The sequence below is a fragment of the Pelobates fuscus genome, chromosome 3, assembly GCF_036172605.1.
Source record: "Pelobates fuscus isolate aPelFus1 chromosome 3, aPelFus1.pri, whole genome shotgun sequence".
NCBI lineage: Eukaryota > Metazoa > Chordata > Amphibia > Anura > Pelobatidae > Pelobates > Pelobates fuscus.
The window spans coordinates 250,588,419-250,606,163 of NC_086319.1; the positions used below are offsets into that span (position 1 = coordinate 250,588,419).

At 43.8% G+C, this 17,745-nt stretch overlaps 1 protein-coding gene across 5 annotated transcripts in view; it reads right to left on the reverse strand.

The window, feature by feature from the left end:
* The window catches only part of AHCYL2 (adenosylhomocysteinase like 2), a 198,520-nt gene extending 188,146 nt beyond the window's left edge, over nucleotides 1–10,374 (reverse strand). For all 5 annotated transcript variants that reach the window (XR_010090444.1, XM_063448316.1, XM_063448313.1 and 2 more), the window contains exon 1: nucleotides 9,995–10,374. Coding sequence is in view for 4 of the 5 variants with exons in the window: in XM_063448316.1 (XP_063304386.1) it covers nucleotides 9,995–10,270 (276 nt within the window). In the remaining variant the exon portion in view is untranslated. The remainder of the gene's footprint in view (nucleotides 1–9,994) is intronic.
* Between the last annotated feature and the right edge of the window lie 7,371 nt (nucleotides 10,375–17,745).

The following is a 17,745-nucleotide window of genomic DNA, read 5'->3' on the forward strand; positions in this document are numbered from 1 at the left end:
CCTTTTTTTCCTTCACACACACAGAATCTACCCAGTTCTGTCACTCTACAATAAAAATGTATGCACTGAGCGACCCTTTCCTGTTCCGACTACCACAACTCATTCCACTATTCTAGGATCTGCCATAGAAAGTAAACTATACAATCACTGTTGTGACTTCCCAAACACATTTCAAATTTCTCATTATTTGAGGCCTCTCTCCAACATCTTGCTCATTGCACATTTCACTTGTGATAACCCATCATGTTCGTTCCCTCACCTGCAATTAGGTGCTCATTGGACATTTCTTCTGTTGCTTAGTCCCTACTGCTGTATGTACGCTAAAATGCATTCTCTCTTGCTGCTCCTATTTTTAGAACTCACCAACAAAGAATTATACAAGTCTCAAAGCCTAACTCAAATTACATACAGGTGAATCTATGCACTGCTTCTTACACTAAATGAAATACTTTTTGGTTTTGCTGGGGGCACCCAACGTTGTAATATGAGATTAATCTCAAAGTATGAGACCAGAGCAGTCAAGGGAGGCCCGAAACACCATCCCATTTACGAAGAAGGTATTTCAGCTCACGTACTACCTGTGCTACATAATGCTGGTCTTATACATAAAAGTAAAACCCTGCTAGAGAAAGGAGGGGGGGAACACATTGTTAAATGTTTGTACTCTATCAGGTGTATCAAGTACTTAAGCCTCAACTACTTTGCAATGCTTTAACTAATGCATGTTAATAATACACCGACCCGTCTATCTTCAGATTGTTTAATATTTGGAACAGCAAAGAGTTAAGTATGGCACTCTATGGATTCATTTATATTAACCAAACAAAACAGTCTTTATACTCTGCTGGAGATTGCCTGCAGCTCACGAAATGCACAGTTCATTAATAATAATAAACTTAAAAGATGTACTTGGGTGTTTTCCATTGCTTTTCTGCAGCTCTCTCTGTTGAAATTCAAAAGAAGCTATTTCTAGTTCATGGTATATTTGCTGTCGCTGACTTTACTTTAGAAACAGTATATTCTCTATGCCAGACTGCTTTAATATTCAGTTGCTAGTTTGGTGTGTGTAAATTGAACATTGAAAGGGTTAACTGGACAAGTAGCCATTTTAATTTCTTAGCATGGAGTAAGTCTTGAGTGTCCCAAACGTGGCTGCCTCTATTCTGTAACCTGGTAAGTTTTCCAATCTCTTGCCTTTCCATTAGGGTTTCTGGAATTGTTCACATAGGACTTCTCTTTATATGTTCTGCACATGGGCCTATTTAGTTCCAGTAAATGTCCACGTAGGAGGTTTTGAGGGAAAGATTATCAAGGGGGGGGAAAGGGTACTGTTCAGAGGCTAAATGAGGTCCATTCACCATGAGAATTCTCTTGACACCCTTTATTCGTCTCCTGTTATAACAAAAATGTTGTTCCTCTGAAGCATAGGTTGCACTGTGATATAACTTTCCTTGAGTTTTGAACAACTTTAATTATATTCAACAAAATATACACAGTATAAAGCCTATAGTTTTAAGCTTTGTCTATAATTGGCTATCTACAACTTCCACGTGAGCAATCTCCATATGAAAAATTCTGACATTTACCACTGCTGAATTAAAGTGGCACAGACACTGTTATGGTCTTCGTACGTGATGGCCATGAAGAGAGCATGAAGAGTGACAGATTTAAAATTATTTAAGTTGTTATAGTGCCTTGAGTCCATGAGCAACTAGTCCTGCATCACTGTTCAACTATTTCCTCAGCATTAAGCGGAGACAGTTGGTCCACAGCAGCCTGCAGTCTGGCCTCTAATGACGAGGTTGCGTAGGTGGAGCCAGGCACTGCTCAACTTAATACCAAGAGAAACAGGCAGTCATACTCTTAGAGATTTCCACGTATAAATTGGTGTCATGGCTCCGCCTCTGCCACATAGTAATTGGGAACCGGGCTACAGACTACCAGAGGCTGAGCACGTATGCTAAGCGTTGACTAAACAGTGTAGTAGTGATGCAAGACACACTGCCATAAAACATCAGCCAAGTTAACAGCTTCAATAAGTTAAAGCCCTTATTGTGCCTACAGTTGCCTGTCCTTTGCTATGTATGCACATCACACGAGATGATATCTGTTACCATTAGCCAATGCAACAGAGGAAATGACTGTTTTTGGCAGTTCCATAATACAATGTAGTCCCTTTGTCTCGGGTAAACTCGATACCTCCATTTGTATACCTTTCAGCTATACAGTTTTGTTCTTTCAAGGCTATGCCTCCTCAAATGAAGTAGTTTCATAAGGGATGTTTTGTACATTGTTTGGAGGTGTGTGTGTGTATATATATATATATATATATATATATATATATATATATATACACACACACACACACACACACACACACACACACACACACACACACTTCCCAGGGGAAATTCCTAGGAATTAAAGTATCCACGACAGAAAAACAGTGTGCAACTACAGAAGCGGAAAAGTAACAACGAATGTATGCAATAAAGATTGTAAAGAATTCTCACATCAAAAACTTACAATGTGTGAGAGGGCTGGTGACAAGGAGTACCTGTTCTGACAAAACACAGATTTAAAAAAAAATTTAAAAAAACAAAACACGAGTATGTTCTGATAATTATTAGAGCCAATATCCGGCATATGTCTGATAATTGGTACTGTAATTTACATAACTTTCATCAGTCACCACTTGCCATATTCCACATCTGGAAACGCCAGCCAATTAGGCGCCACGTCGCAACCTCACGTCATCTCCACCCGTGTGTCCCTGCATGGGGAGTTCAGCTAAAGGCAGGAAGTTGAGATGGTGAATAATCTACTATAAAGTACTGAGTTGCTGTCAGAGTTATAGGAGTGTGATTGACGTCATCACACTCCTAGGAGTAACAGCTATGGTACATGTTGGGGATCTTACTAATCCCAGCATAACCTGGCTGTGAGTAAAAAGAATGTGATTGCTTTCAGCATGTTCAGTTAATGCCATTTTAGTGTAGAATTGTTGCTTTAAAAAACATAAAAACACAAACTTTAAATCTATAGAATATTGACACTGGTTATTGAGCCGAAAGGCAACCGATAACTGGAATTGGCATCGACTCTGGAAAATTTATATCAGTGGATCCCTATTCTGGAGTGTCAACCCCTTGTAAAGTTTGTAAAAGATCACCAACGATATATTAAAGTAAAGCCCAATCACAAACAAAACTTTTGCAATGCACAAGAAACTTATATTACTCAATTGTGGAAGCTTTTCCCTTTGTCAAGTTCGGTCAACTTGGATTTTGACCATATGGTAAAGTACTCAGTACTTTGTCTTGTGATATTCAATGAAATTCCAAAACTCAGTAGGAGTATCTCAAAAAGAGCTTATACTCAAAACTAAGAGTGGTGACAGTGCTGCTAAAAAGCCATGTCACTTGTGTCTTTTTGCATAAAACTTTTATAGAAAAAAATTAAATTGTATATCATAGAATGAACCCCAACATCTTATAATAAACTATATAAACGCTACACTGAAAAGTCACTGTGCAATAAAGCTGATCTCAGCACTAAGAGAATCTTGTCATTCATGTATTTGGCTGTGTGACCAAGAACAAGTCAAATAATTAAGCATGGTTGACTGATGCATTTGAAAGCTGTTCTAACCAAACATCTGAAAATGATTGCACTGGGGCCAAGCAATGCACTAACACCAGAGACTCCTCAGCATAAAAGACAAAAGGATAGCATAATTTTCTAATAAATATGCACCTTTGTGGAAAAAGAAAATAATATTTTGAATCTTCTTTGCAGCTTGCATCCACTATCTAAAGACAAATTTCCTTTCTAGGGAGGACAAAAGCGCACATTTCAAATGGATAGCATAAGCGGAAGTCAATAGGACTGGGTCGTGTTCTGTAGGAGACAATTTTACAAAAGATTGCACAGAAAGGTAGAAAACCTGATTTATAGTCTCCTAGAAAAGGAGAGCACTCCACTTCAGTAAAGGGGTCTGGATAGACATACAGAAAAGGAAAAAGAATTGTAAGTGTATGCCAGTCCACCACATGCAGTTATGATTCAAACAATGTATTAAATCGCCATCCTGGGGTGTAAAACTGAAAACATATCATTGCTCCATTGGCAATTTAACCCCTTAAGGACACATGACATGTGTGCCATGTCATGATACCCTTTCATTCCAGAAGTTTGGTCCATAAGGGGTTAAAGGGACACTATAGTCACTATAACAACTACAGCTTATTTTATTTGTTCTGGTGAGTAGAATCATTCCCTTCAGGCTTTTTGCTGTAAACATGGTCTTTTCAGAGAAAATTTAGTGTTTACATTACAGTCTGGTGATAACTCCACTAGCCACTTCTCAGATGGCCACTAGAGGTGCTTCCTGGGGCAGTGCTACACACTGTGCAGTACTACAATTCAGTGTTTCCACCCTCTGCATGCAGACACTGAACATTCCTTACAGGGATGATTAAATGCATCTCTATAAGAGGATGCTGATTGGCCAGGGCTGTATTTGGCTTGTGCTGGCTCTGCCCATGATCTGCCTCCTTGACAGTTTCATAGGAAAGCATTTTAATTTGGCTCAGAGATTCCCTTCTGATGATGTCAGGCAAGCAGGCAGATCAGGGGCAGAGCTTTTACTATATTTAGGGAGCAGTGGGGGCTAGATGGTGGTTTTAACACTATAGAGTCAGGAATACATGTTTGTGTTCCTGACCCTAGTGTTCCTTTAAGTCTAAAGGCAAATTACTCCAAGGTTACCAGCCTCTGAAAAGAGTTTTTAGCAGAATTTGGAGATATTTTAGGAAATAAAAGTTCAGCCTTATCTGGCTGGGCTTGCATCTCCTTTTTAGGATCTGGTATCTTTATACAGATATTTAAATGTATGGTGTTTGCTTTGCAATAACAATAAAAAAAGATTCCAATGTACAATAATGGTTTTGGAGCAAAATGCTTCTTTAACGTGCCCCAGGTTTTTATCCTGAAACACATATCACTACTATAATTATATCATTATCTGGAACAAAAGGAAGGCTCACTTGAACAGGATATCTAGGATACCGATACTACACAACAGATTATATGGGGCAATTACAAAGCTGCTCTATTCTTTTTTTCAGGTTTGTACATATTACACTAGTAATTTGATCTGTAATGTACTTATTCGTCTGAAGGTTTATAAAAAGATACTGTATTTAAAAGATGCAAACACACCTATTCCATAAATATTTTTTCATCATCTGATCACATTCTGATCAGCTCAATTCTTAATTTTTTTTGCAATATAAAGTTCACACAAAGCTAGATAGTAATGATAACATGAAAAGTCAAGAATACTGCACGTGGGACGGGGAGAACACTATGGGACGAGGAGGGGGCGGGAGAAATTAACACCGCGGGATACGGGGCGGAGGGGGGACACCACGGGAATGGGGACACTACGGGACTGGGTTTCGGCCCAGAATTTTCATTTCGGCACATCCCTACACACAAAGCACTCTGCATAGACTGCAGATAGCGTTTTATAACTGGGTGGGGGGTGGGGGGGAATGGAGGAATACATCACAGGGGATGTATTCACACGAATACATCACAGGGGAACTACACATCCCCTGAACAGCATGCCAAAGGTCTAGTCACACTAACCAAGAATTGGATTGGCTGAATACTTATAAGCCACTTCCTGTACTGGGCAGCAGCTGTAAATCTTGGGTATTTCCAGCACACTTCAAAAGCAAAATGAAAACTCCAGTCATAACCACTTCATCTCAATGAGGTTGTTATGGTGCCGAGTCCCTGGTGCTACTCAATGACCACACATGTATGTAAAAGCTGAAGGTGTATATGTTTTGCCCATGATTTGTATTACTACATAAAAAGAAAAAAAAAAAGGAAAGGAATCTCTACAGTGCAGCATTCATTTAATTGATGTAACATACTAATTACCTTAGAGTGCATTTGTATTTGACATGTTTCCTGTAACTCTGCTTATTCCTTCTGTTTGGAAGAGAAGTGTTTCTCTGGGATTTTGTTACACCTCATTTTACTTTATTTGTTTCCATTTTCATCTTTGACGATTGTGTTACTTGTTAACCCCTTAAGGACACATGACGGAAATATTCCGTCATGATTCCCTTTTATTCCAGAAGTTGTGTCCTTAAGGGGTTTTTAACCAGTTTTTTGGCAAGTTCCTACCCTTGGGGGAAAAAATAAAAGCAGTGATTGAAAGTCAGAGAAAGTAAGAAGAAAAAAAAAAAACATGACTTTTGCATTTTGGCATAGGTTTTCTTGCTCTATAGCTAAATTCTATTTGTGCATCACACTCTTTACATAATATTCTGTTTAGTGTGAATAAAAAGGGATGCTCCAAGTACCATAACTTAAGTTGTCTGCACTGGGTACAGTGCAAGTAGAGCCTCTTTTCCTGTATCCCTACACAGTTTTGCCTATCAACTATACCTCTACCATATCTAAATATAAGTATCACGTGTGCATGCTATATAAACCACAACTGCTCTAAACCCATCGTAACAACCGCAGCGTATAAGGAGTGAGGTCTCAGTTTTCAGACATACCTTGCTGTCACTTTGGGATGCTGACATTCCAAGTGCAAGAGCTGTTGACAGCAATCAATATATGTATGTACTAGTTCTACAGCTAGTATAAAAAAATTAGGGAGGAGGGGGAGTTTATCTACTAAATTGTTGTTTATGGTGGGTAACATATATTAAAGTTAAGGATATTTCAGGTTTTTAAAAAATATTTAAAATTGCAGTTAGGGGTAGCATTTCAGATTCTGTGTTAAGACAGTATTATGTCTTGTTTGCATTTAGCGAGTACCAAAACATTCTAGCAATCAAAAAGAAGCAGAGAAAATGAAGACAGATTGTGAAAATATTGCAAAAGAGGAGGAGATTGAATGCTTAGCAAAGATGGAAAGATAAGGTGGGCAGTGAAAAGAAAGGCAGGTACGGAAATAGTGGTGGCAATGAGGAGGTGAGTGATGAATTCACGTTTGGGAGATCAGAGGGAAGAGACTAGGAAATGACATGGCAAGTGAAATAAAGAGGCAGGGAGTGCAATGGAAATGGGAAAAGTGGTGAGAAGATAATTGCAAATGGAGATCAAACCCATTGTACAGCGCTTCAGAATTTGCTGGTGCTATAAAAATAAAAAAGATGGGAAGGGAACATGGAAGGATGGGGAAAGGATACATGAAATAATGGGAATATACAAAATACAGAAGTACTAAATATGTGCATGGTTATTTATATAAAGAAACCTTAGCTGGTATCAAATAGGACCTGAAAATGTTTCCAATATGACTGTTTTGGCCAAAAAATTTAAATTCTCTGATTACTGCATAACTGTGTATTTAAGCCTTGTCTGTGCAAATATAACACTACAGTTGGAATAGATAACTAAAACTAAACACAGACTTTAAATAATTATGCATACGAGTTCATGCAACTTTGAGAAATATATTACTAATTTAGAAGACAATAGATTTGACGAACATCAATAAGTAAACGTTACACAAAGCGATTAAATATCATAAACAAGCCACATACTAATTATCTTATGTAAATGGTGTAGACAAAGACATTGGATACTTCAATTTCAGCAGCTCTAAAGTCACACTTGGGCTCAATGCCCTGTGTCTAGGGCTAAACAAAATACAGACATCACTTGTGAAAAATCAGAGTTGACAACCAGAAAGTCATCAATGCACTAATATTACACAAACACTGGCGACAATGTAGGCTAAAGCAGGTCAGCTGTCTTCCCACCCTCATCAGATGAAGGAGACATATCTAACTGTGAGCAGTCGTTTTGAACTCTAAACCTAGTGAAATATAGGGATCACAATAGCAGCTATGTGCATATTTACATGCTTCAAGGTATTAGCATGCAAACACTGGAAAAGTTTCCACTGGTACAAACACTTTTCAGAAAATAAACTTAGAAATCTCAGGTGAGAAAACGGTTTTGCTCACGCCTAGATAATTAAAATCAATAAATACAAATAAAAGTATACTACTACATATTCTGCACACCTATCCTACTGAGCAACCAGCGAGCATAAACATCATGGATAGCTAATCCACCACAATAGATCAGAGATATATATAGATATAGCGCCATTTAATTTCTGTGACTCTTTAAAGAGCAAGAGTTCAATGCACCTGCAGCATTGGATTAACACTGAGACATTGGACATTGTGCATGGATGGGACATTGTGCATGGATGGGACATTGTGCATGTAAGAGGACCAGACACTGATATCTAGACTTCGTGACAATAAGTCTTAGTTAATGATTAATTTAGTAAGAGGATTCAGAGTTCCCATATATAGTTTAATCATAGGCTATAATGAGAGCCAGTGGCTGAGAAAGGCCAGTGTGCATGTGTGACAGTGAGCCACATCAAGGTCGCCATGCTCCATGATTGCAGCACACACTGTACATCCTGTACATCCAGCACATCATGCAGCTGATCACACAGCCTCAGCAGGTCGGAAGAACCAATCAGGTAAAAGCGATCCGCTAGCCAATGGGATGTAGAGCTCCAAACGGTGGATGGATCTCTCCATAAGCACTGCGCCGCTCACCTGTTCAAGTCACCTCCTAGCAACACAACCGTGTACTAACGCGGGAGAAAGATGGAGGAAAAAGAGTGCGTCAAACACCCGAATACAGACAAATAGTGAGGAGACAAGCATCACACCGTGTGCCCGCTGGGTGCTCTCTGCATAGGACACGGCAAAGGGCTGACCTGCAGAAGAGTGGATACAATTATCCACTGTGTGCAACGAATGGAGGCAGTTATCATTGGGAGTCAGGGAGAGAGGCGCTCGGAGTGATATGGCGGGGATAGCATGCAGGAGTCACATTCACAGCCCGATATACAGCATCTAAACCCTCCGTGACGTCACATGCACCGGGGGGGGAGCAGAGCTACTGCAATGGGGGCTGATAGGAGGGTATCAGCACCCGAAATCAGACCCCCCCCCCCCCCAGCCCTGCCATCACCTGAAATCAGACCCCCCCCCCCCCAGCCCTGCCATCACCCGAAATCAGACCCCCCCCCAGCCCTGCCATCACCCGAAATCAGACCCCCCCCCAGCCCTGCCATCACCCGAAATCAGACCCCCCCCGCCCCTGCCATCACCCGAAATCAGACCCCCCCCAGCCCTGCCATCACCCGAAATCAGACCCCCCCCCAGCCCTGCCATCACCCGAAATCAGACCCCCCCCAGCCCTGCCATCACCCGAAATCAGACCCCCCCCAGCCCTGCCATCACCCGAAATCAGACCCCCCCCAGCCCTGCCATCACCCGAAATCAGACCCCCCCCCCCAGCCCTGCCATCACCCGAAATCAGACCCCCCCCCCCAGCCCTGCCATCACCCGAAATCAGACCCCCCCCCCCAGCCCTGCCATCACCCGAAATCAGACCCCCCCCCCCAGCCCTGCCATCACCCGAAATCAGACCCCCCCCAGCCCTGCCATCACCCGAAATCAGACCCCCCCCAGCCCTGCCATCACCCGAAATCAGACCCCCCCCAGCCCTGCCATCACCCGAAATCAGACCCCCCCCCAGCCCTGCCATCACCCGACATCAGACCCCCCCCCCCAGCCCTGCCATCACCCGACATCAGACCCCCCAGCCCTGCCATCACCCGACATCAGACCCCCCAGCCCTGTCATCACCCGAAATCAGACCCCCAATCAGCCCTGCCATCAGCCGAAATCAGACCCCCCCAGCCCTGCCATCAGCCGAAATCAGATCCCCCAGCCCTGCCATCACCCGGGATCAGACCCCCAGCCCTGCCATCACCCGGGATCAGACCCCCATTAGTCCCAGGTGTCAGTACCGGCAGCCAGTGTGGTGTCCCTGTCCCGAGGTAGTGGTGGTTAGTGGGGCCCGGTGAGGGCGAGCGGTGCCGGGATGCGATGTCGGGGGGTGTAATGGGTAACATTACCTTTTTAACGGTGCGCGGGGCCTCGCTGACTGCTCCCTCCGGGCTGCCCGCTCCCTCTCCGCCTTCCCGCGGGCGCTGAGCCGGGTCGCTTCTTTTCATGGCAGAGGCCGGGGCGCCCTTGACGGGCTGGCTGGGAGCCGGGATACCGGGGCAGTTGTCGGGTTCCGCGGGTGACACGGTGGCGGCCAGTACAGGGGGAGCCTCGGCAGGCCTCTCCCTAACCGCCTCCTTCAGCTCCATGTCTGCCAGCTTCACGGTCGCCACCTGCACGGACATGATGCGTCGGACTGAGCAGCTGACCGGGACTCTCTCTACAACACCAAGCTCCTGATGCACACAAACACTAGCACGCTGCCGGCAGCCGCGGACACGCCCCCGCACACCTGCCCACCCACACCGCACTGCGTCACGGGACACGTAGTTCCAGCCCCTTCTCCTTCAGGGCCGTGTGATTCTACCAGTACTACTACTACCGGCATGCTCCTCTCCGATCACCTTACTCTGTGCAGCATTACGGGATGTGTAGTCATTGTTACTAACTTCTTACTGAAAGTCACGTACACTTTCACTACAATTCCCGGTGGGCAATGCTCCCCACACGCTCCGTTTAAAGAGCCGCTGGGTGGGTTCATTCTCCTTCAATCAGCTTTATTAGCATTAAATAGGAGGACATCGATTTGTTGGCCTGTTCCTTTTTTCATAGTAAAGGCGCAAATAAAGCCCAATATCGTATTGTAGAGTAATTTATTATTTTAGTGTATTGTATTCCTTTTAGCAGGAATATATTCCAGTCACTGTTGATTATTTCTATACACTATTTTTTTAAATACAATGTTATAACTTCATTTATATAAATACTGGACAGACCGCTTCAAAACAGAAAAATAAAGTAGCCGTGACTTACTAAATTATATATTAGCAATTAATTAATTTTACTATTAATCTCTGCAATGTGTCAATATTTGGTCCCCTTTCTCCCTTTACTGCTCACAGTGACCACATTCCCTATGTTAATCCTTCCTATACACATGGCTAGTGCAAGGATTTTTGCAGTCCCGGGTGAAGATCAATTTTTCTGGCCGTCATGTATTCTGCTCCATTCTCTCACTGTCTATACAGGAGCTTCCATTAGCTCTCCTGCGCTAAGCCCTACTCACTGGCTGAAAGAGTCAGCTGATCGCTCTCAGCTAATGAGTTAAGCCATGCACTACCTGACACTACAAGGCATGGCATTGGGCATCCCATCAGACAGGCGCCCAGTGGTGGTTGCCCCTACTCACTACAACACTGCATGGCAGCGTTAGTATGTAGGGCATTAAGAGGAGCAGTTGTCAGTATCTGCTTCCGCGCGATCTAGGGTCACAGGAGTCCCTATTTGGTTATAGCTAGTCACAAAACAGAGTAAGCCGTCTTTGGGTGAGCATGATGTCCCCCTTCTTACCTTTGGTTTGCCAGGTGCCGCCTACATTACTTCAGAGTGTACAGAGTCCTGAAATATGCTTGGTAGTGCATGGCTTAGTTATTGGCAATCAGCTGACTCTTTCAGCCAGAGAGTAGGGCTTAGCTCAAATGAGCTAATGGAAATGAGAGAATGGCGCAGGACACATGGCGGCCAGCAAAATTGATCTTCACCTTGGACAGGACAAAATCCTTCCACTAGCCATGTGTATAGGAAGGATTAACATAGGGATTGTGGTCACTGTGAGGGTTAAAGGGAATCAACTTTACTCATACCTGCACTCTGCATCCACTACACAAACATAGCATCAATTATACAGACAAACACATTGCATCCACTGTCATATCTCCCAACAAAAGCAGTCCCAGAATAGAGACGCCGGTGTGAGGGGCATAAAGGGGGCGAGTCAGTGACAAAATCGCATTACTTGCTATGCCCAAAAGGGATAAATCTGCACTGAAAAGGGGCTTGTCCACCTACGTTACTGGCAGGTCAGCATGGTGTAAATACCAGACATCCCAAGGGCACGGGAGAGTCCCGCATATTTAATGTGGCTCTCTGACATACCATATGTAATAACCAGCCATCTTCGGGTTGCAACCAGACTTCATTCTGGAGTTCGATGCCAACCTGCTTCGATGGAGCGCAGCCTGCTCAGAGATGTCCACTAGAGGACTATGGTCTACTTCGGAACAGGCTCTTTACATCAATTGCCTTTAAATAAATCGCAGGATCCTTTGCGATCCGCAGTTTTGCAAAATACTTTTTCAATTGCTCCCTAGTATTGCAAATGGACAACATCTTAGCAGTACGTTATGTGAATCGACTGGGAGGATCCCGATCCAAACTACTGTCCGATCTAACAAAGGATCTTTACCAATTCTGTCTCGACAGAAATCTGTCAATTCAGGCGGAATATCTTCCAGGCCCCCCGACAATCTAGTTGCAGATTGGTTTTCCCGGCATTGGCGGGACACCAGCGATTGGCAATTGGATCCTCTACTATTTCACCACAATCATCTCCTTTGGGGACGTCTCACATTAGACCTATACACGTCTCGATTGAACCGCTTGACGGAGGCATATTTCAGCTGGCTTCCAGACTCCCAATCCCTGGCAGTCGATGCATTTCTTCACTCTTGCCAGAGATGGGAGCTTATGTGTTCCTACCTTTTTCCATGATCCAAAGCTTTTGTAGTCACAATAGTCATTATAACCCCTTTGTAGAGGGCCCAGGCTTGGTTCCCCACTCTTCTTTAACTATCAGTGAATTATCCACTCCTTTTACCTCGATTCCCCGACATCCTCAGGAGCCCAGTAGGGAACTGTCATCCTCTCGCTCTTCAAGACCATCTCCAGCTTGTAGCTTGGACGTTTCAGGGGATCTTGGGACTTTCTGAAACAGTTTGAGCACTCAGATGGGACTCATGGGCCCCAGGAACGAGACACGCTTATCTCTCAGCACATCTTCCAGCCATTCTAAACTTTCTATTTACCCTCTTTGACCAGGGTATATCCTATAAATTGATTAATGTGTTTCGATCTGCAATTTCCACAGCTCACAACTCTATAGATAATTAATCGATAGGGAAACATCCCACCGTTTGTAATGAGTATCCGTCACCTAATGAGTATCATTTCTAAACAGGGGCACGGTCAAGTACCCCAGCCCTTCAAGAACCTGACTAGGCCCCTGCAGTATCTGCCAGCTGGGAGGAAGTGTTATCCTGTCACTTCCTCCCAGCTCAAAAGACAGCTGCGCAGGAGGGAGGAGGAGGCTGGAGGCAGCACCACCACAAGCAGCATGGAGAGGCTGGAGTGAGCAGCTACATGCTCACTCCCACCAACCTCAGCCCAGACCCCAAGCAAGCCTCTCCAGAACTCAGGTGACTTCACAGGGGTCCAGTGGCTGCCTAATGTTGATGGGAGTCAGACTCCCTCCTCTTCTTCTCTGGCGCTCTCCTCCTGTGTGGCTCTATTAGCTGGGAGGAAATTACGGCTTCCTCCCAGTGCTCTGACATCATCACTGGGGTCGTGGTCTTAAAGCACCACAGTGCTGACTGGGCCCCAGGAAACTCATTGCCATCAACACGGCCCCGGTGGTTGCTCCACACGGTGCCCCAGTGGTCCCCTGTGACCACTGTAGTTCCTCCACTGGCTGTGTGTGACTGTGTGTGGTGGTATGCACTATACAAACACACTACATTCACTAGATACACACAAATGTGTGGCTGACAAAAGGCTGCCTGTGGTACTGTATGTGATTGGAGACTGCTTGTATAATTGCATGTTTGTGTCAAGAGTCTGTGAATGATGTACTATGTGTGGCTAGGCACTGTAGTGTGTATGTGTTTTCACTGGCCGGGATTGCACACATTGCTTTACATAGCTTACAGTATATGTTATGTAAAAATAATCAGTGTGGATCAACTGTGACAGACCATAAATAGGTTATGTCTCAGTGGTTCAAACTAACAGAGCATCAATGAGAGTATCCAATGATCTACTCGCTGCAAAATCTCAAGGTCACTACTCTATCCTAATTCTCCTTGACCTGTCTGCGGCTTTTGACACTGTTGATCATCAACAGCTTCTTCTCATCCTCCGCAATATCAGTCTACAAGATATTGCTCTCTCCTGGTGCTCCTCCTACCTCTCCCAGCGCTCTTTCAGTGTTTCTTTCTCTGGCTCTGCCTCTTCCCCCCAACCACTCTCTGTTGGTGTCCCCCAAGGTTCAGTCCTTGGTCCCCTACTGTTCTCCATCTATACTGCCTTCCTTGGTAAACTCATTAGCTCCTTTGGCTTCCAATGTCATTTCTATGCAGATGACACGCAAATCTACCTGTCCTCTCCTGATCTCTCGCCATCCCTCTTGACTAGTGTCTCTGACTGCCTCTCTGCTATTTCTAACTGGATGACTGCCTTAAACTAAACTTGACCAAAACTGAAATTCTGGTCTTTCCTCCCTCAAGTGTTGTTACTTCTGTGTCTGTCTCCCTCCAAGTCAACGGTGCTACCATCAGCTCCACCACGCAGCCTCATGTTCAATCTATCGCCAAATCCTGTCATTTCCATCTCAAAAACATTGCGCGCATCCGCCCTTACTTACTCCAGATGTGACTAAGGTGTTGGTCCATTCTACTGTCCTTTCTCGCCTTGACTACAGTAATCCGCTTCTCAGTGGTCTTACGTGCTCCCAACTTGCGCAGTTACAGTCCATAATGAATGCGGCAGCAAGGCTCATCCTCCTGTCCGCCCGCACCACCCATGCCTCACCCTTCTGTCAGTCCCTACATTGGCTTCCTATAGAGCTCAATTTAAAATTCTGGTTCTTGCTTTCAAATCGCTACATAATGCTGCTCCCACCTATCTATCCTACCTTATACACAAGTATGTCCCTTCTAGGCCCTTACGATCTGCTGAAGACTTACGTCTATCTTCTGTCTGTACTCCCACCTCTGATGCTCGCCTTCAAGATTTCTCGAGGGCTGCACCATTCCTGTGGAACTCACTTCCCTCCTCTGTTAGATGCTCACCCAGTCTCCACTCCTTCAAAAAATTGTTCAAAACCCACTTCTTCATAAAAGCATATCAATTAAACTGTTAATAGCTCCTGACTGATTCCTCTTCTGTCACTAGTTTAATACTATCCTTACCTTTTTGTGTCATTTTACCCCACTCCCTCTAGCACAGGGGTTCTCAACCCAGTCCTCAGGACCCCCTACCAGTCCAGGATTTGGGGATTACCTGGGTGTGTCTAAGGTGTTTAGAAAAAGGGAGAAAAAACACCTTAGACTCTAAGGTGTTTATTTTTTCTTTTTCTAAACAACTTAGACACACCCAGGTAATCCCTAAACCCTGGACTGGTAGGGGGTCCTTAAGGACAAGGTTGAGAACCCCTGCTCTAGCATGTAAGCTCATTGAGCAGGGCCCCCAACCCCTCTGTTCCTGTGTGTCCAACTTGTCTGGTTACAACTACATGTCTGTTCGTCCACCCATTGTAAAGCACTGCGGAATTTGATGGCGCTATATAAATAACATAATAATAATAATAATAATAATAATGAGAGATTCCAGGGATCTCTCTAAGGGCTTAACCCACTAATGCCAACGTTACAAAAATAATAAAAGAGGTATGCAAGTACACTTCCCCTGCAGCAGTTATCTGGTGATTATAGCTCTGCCCCTGTCGCACGGGAAGCTCCGCCCCGCCACACGGTAAACTCCGCCCTGCCACAATTATTTTTTTTTAATTCTGGCTGGCCATGTGTGAGCTGTGTCGGCCGCAGGGCGCCTCCTGCTCCATGGCGCCCTGTGTGGCCGCACAGCTCGCACACCCCTAAGGTCGGCCCTGCACATGGAGGGCTCAGGGCAATTTTTGCACCAGGGCCCAATGATTTCTAGTTACGCCTATGGCTGGCATAATATTAATAGGTATTATGTATACATTGTGGGTATTAGAGTGTGATAACCTACTAGCTACAAACGCCCAACGCGCGTTTTGGTGCAGTGCTACATGCACCTTCATCAGGGAAAAAATGTATAATGGCAAGAATCTCTTTTTATATCCAACTATGAGTATGGGGGAGTATCTGAAACAACCAATGGAATGTCTAAGACTTAATTAGTGGGTGGGTAGATTAGGAAACACCCTCTTTTATATCTATCCAATCCCGGTGAGGTCAACTGTAAGGGGGGATTGGCTAAGTATGAAATGTGGGCATGTCTCTAATAGGGGTTGAATTGTGTATAGATGTGTGTTCATTTATTAAATTCAGATCTAATATATACCGCCCAATCACCTAAATGCTATCAAATACACTCCCCTTGCATTAATGTGTCACCCCTATCATCTTTACACCAATAGTATCACCGGGAAAAAGGGATTATTTGCTTACCTCTGTTTTAACAAAGAAATAGATGTATCATTCCGATTTCAACATTTCATTTCCCCTGCCTTACCATATCTCACTCTCCAATGTCTACCAGAGGGCACATTATAACTACGATGATAAACAGCACTGGCAGACCTCCACTTGCGATGTCAGTGTCCCAATAACTCTCTGACACATTATGACATGATTCATTGTCTTATTGCAGTATTTTTCTTCTTAGGGACTCTCACTCGTGCCTAGGTCGTTATCTTGGATCGAGGGTATATCCACTAAATGGTAAAGCAGGTCACCACAAACTTAAATAATACCCTAACATCTAAAATTGGTTAGTATATTATGCATAGGTAAGATAAGTATATGAGTAGCATGTGAGAGATATAGAATTATGTAGTATAAGTAAGTTTATCTGAGATCCAGTACACTAATTTACAACAATAGTATCACCGGGAAAAAGGGATTATTTGCTTACCCGGCCATACACCAGGGTGTCAGATCTCCACATCTGGTGCTGGTTGCCAAGCATTTCCCCTGCCTTACCATATCTCATTTTCCAATGTCTACCAGAGGGCACATTATATCTACGATGATAAACAGCACCGGCAGACCTCCACTTTCAACAGATTAATACAGGCTGGGAAATTGCTTCAATTGAAAATTACCTTAAAAAGGAGTTGATCCCTAGGGGTCTTAGAGTTCAAAACACTCCAACTACACACATAGAGGAGGAAGACATTATTAAAGACTGGGAAGAGGCAGCGGGCAATTGCTCCAAGAGGTTTATGGAGATTCTCTGCAAATTTGAATCTAAAAGACTTGAGAAAATCAATACTGAGGTAGACACACACATTAACCAACTTGAAAAATTTAAAGATGATACACATTTTGAAACCCTAGAAACCAAACTTAAGAATAATTTGGACAAGTTTCAGCATGCGATTAAGACATGTAAACATTTCAAATTCGTTAAGGACAGCAATGATTTCAAAACTGGTAACGTTTATAAAATAAATAAAAATCAAAACTCCACCTCTGAGTACGAGATGAGTGGATCAGAATCAGACTCAATGAGGGAGGAAACATCTACCTCTTTGGAAAGGACCAATAAGAGCATACTAAAAAGAGGAGTCTCTTTTTTAGGCCTTCCAAATATGGAAGACAATGCAGCCTCCCGTACACGTAGTCGCTCAAGACAACCGGAGGAGATATTAGGTGACAATATGAATCAGATCATAAACCTCTCCTCACACACACACACACAAAACCCAGGTCCTGCGGAGAGGTATGTTCTTTGTCCCTATACCAAAATTTGATAAATTCAGCTGGATGAGGAACATACACCTCTTTGCAACTTAAGGAAGAAAAGAAAGCTAAGAACTTGGGTTTACAGCTATCTGACA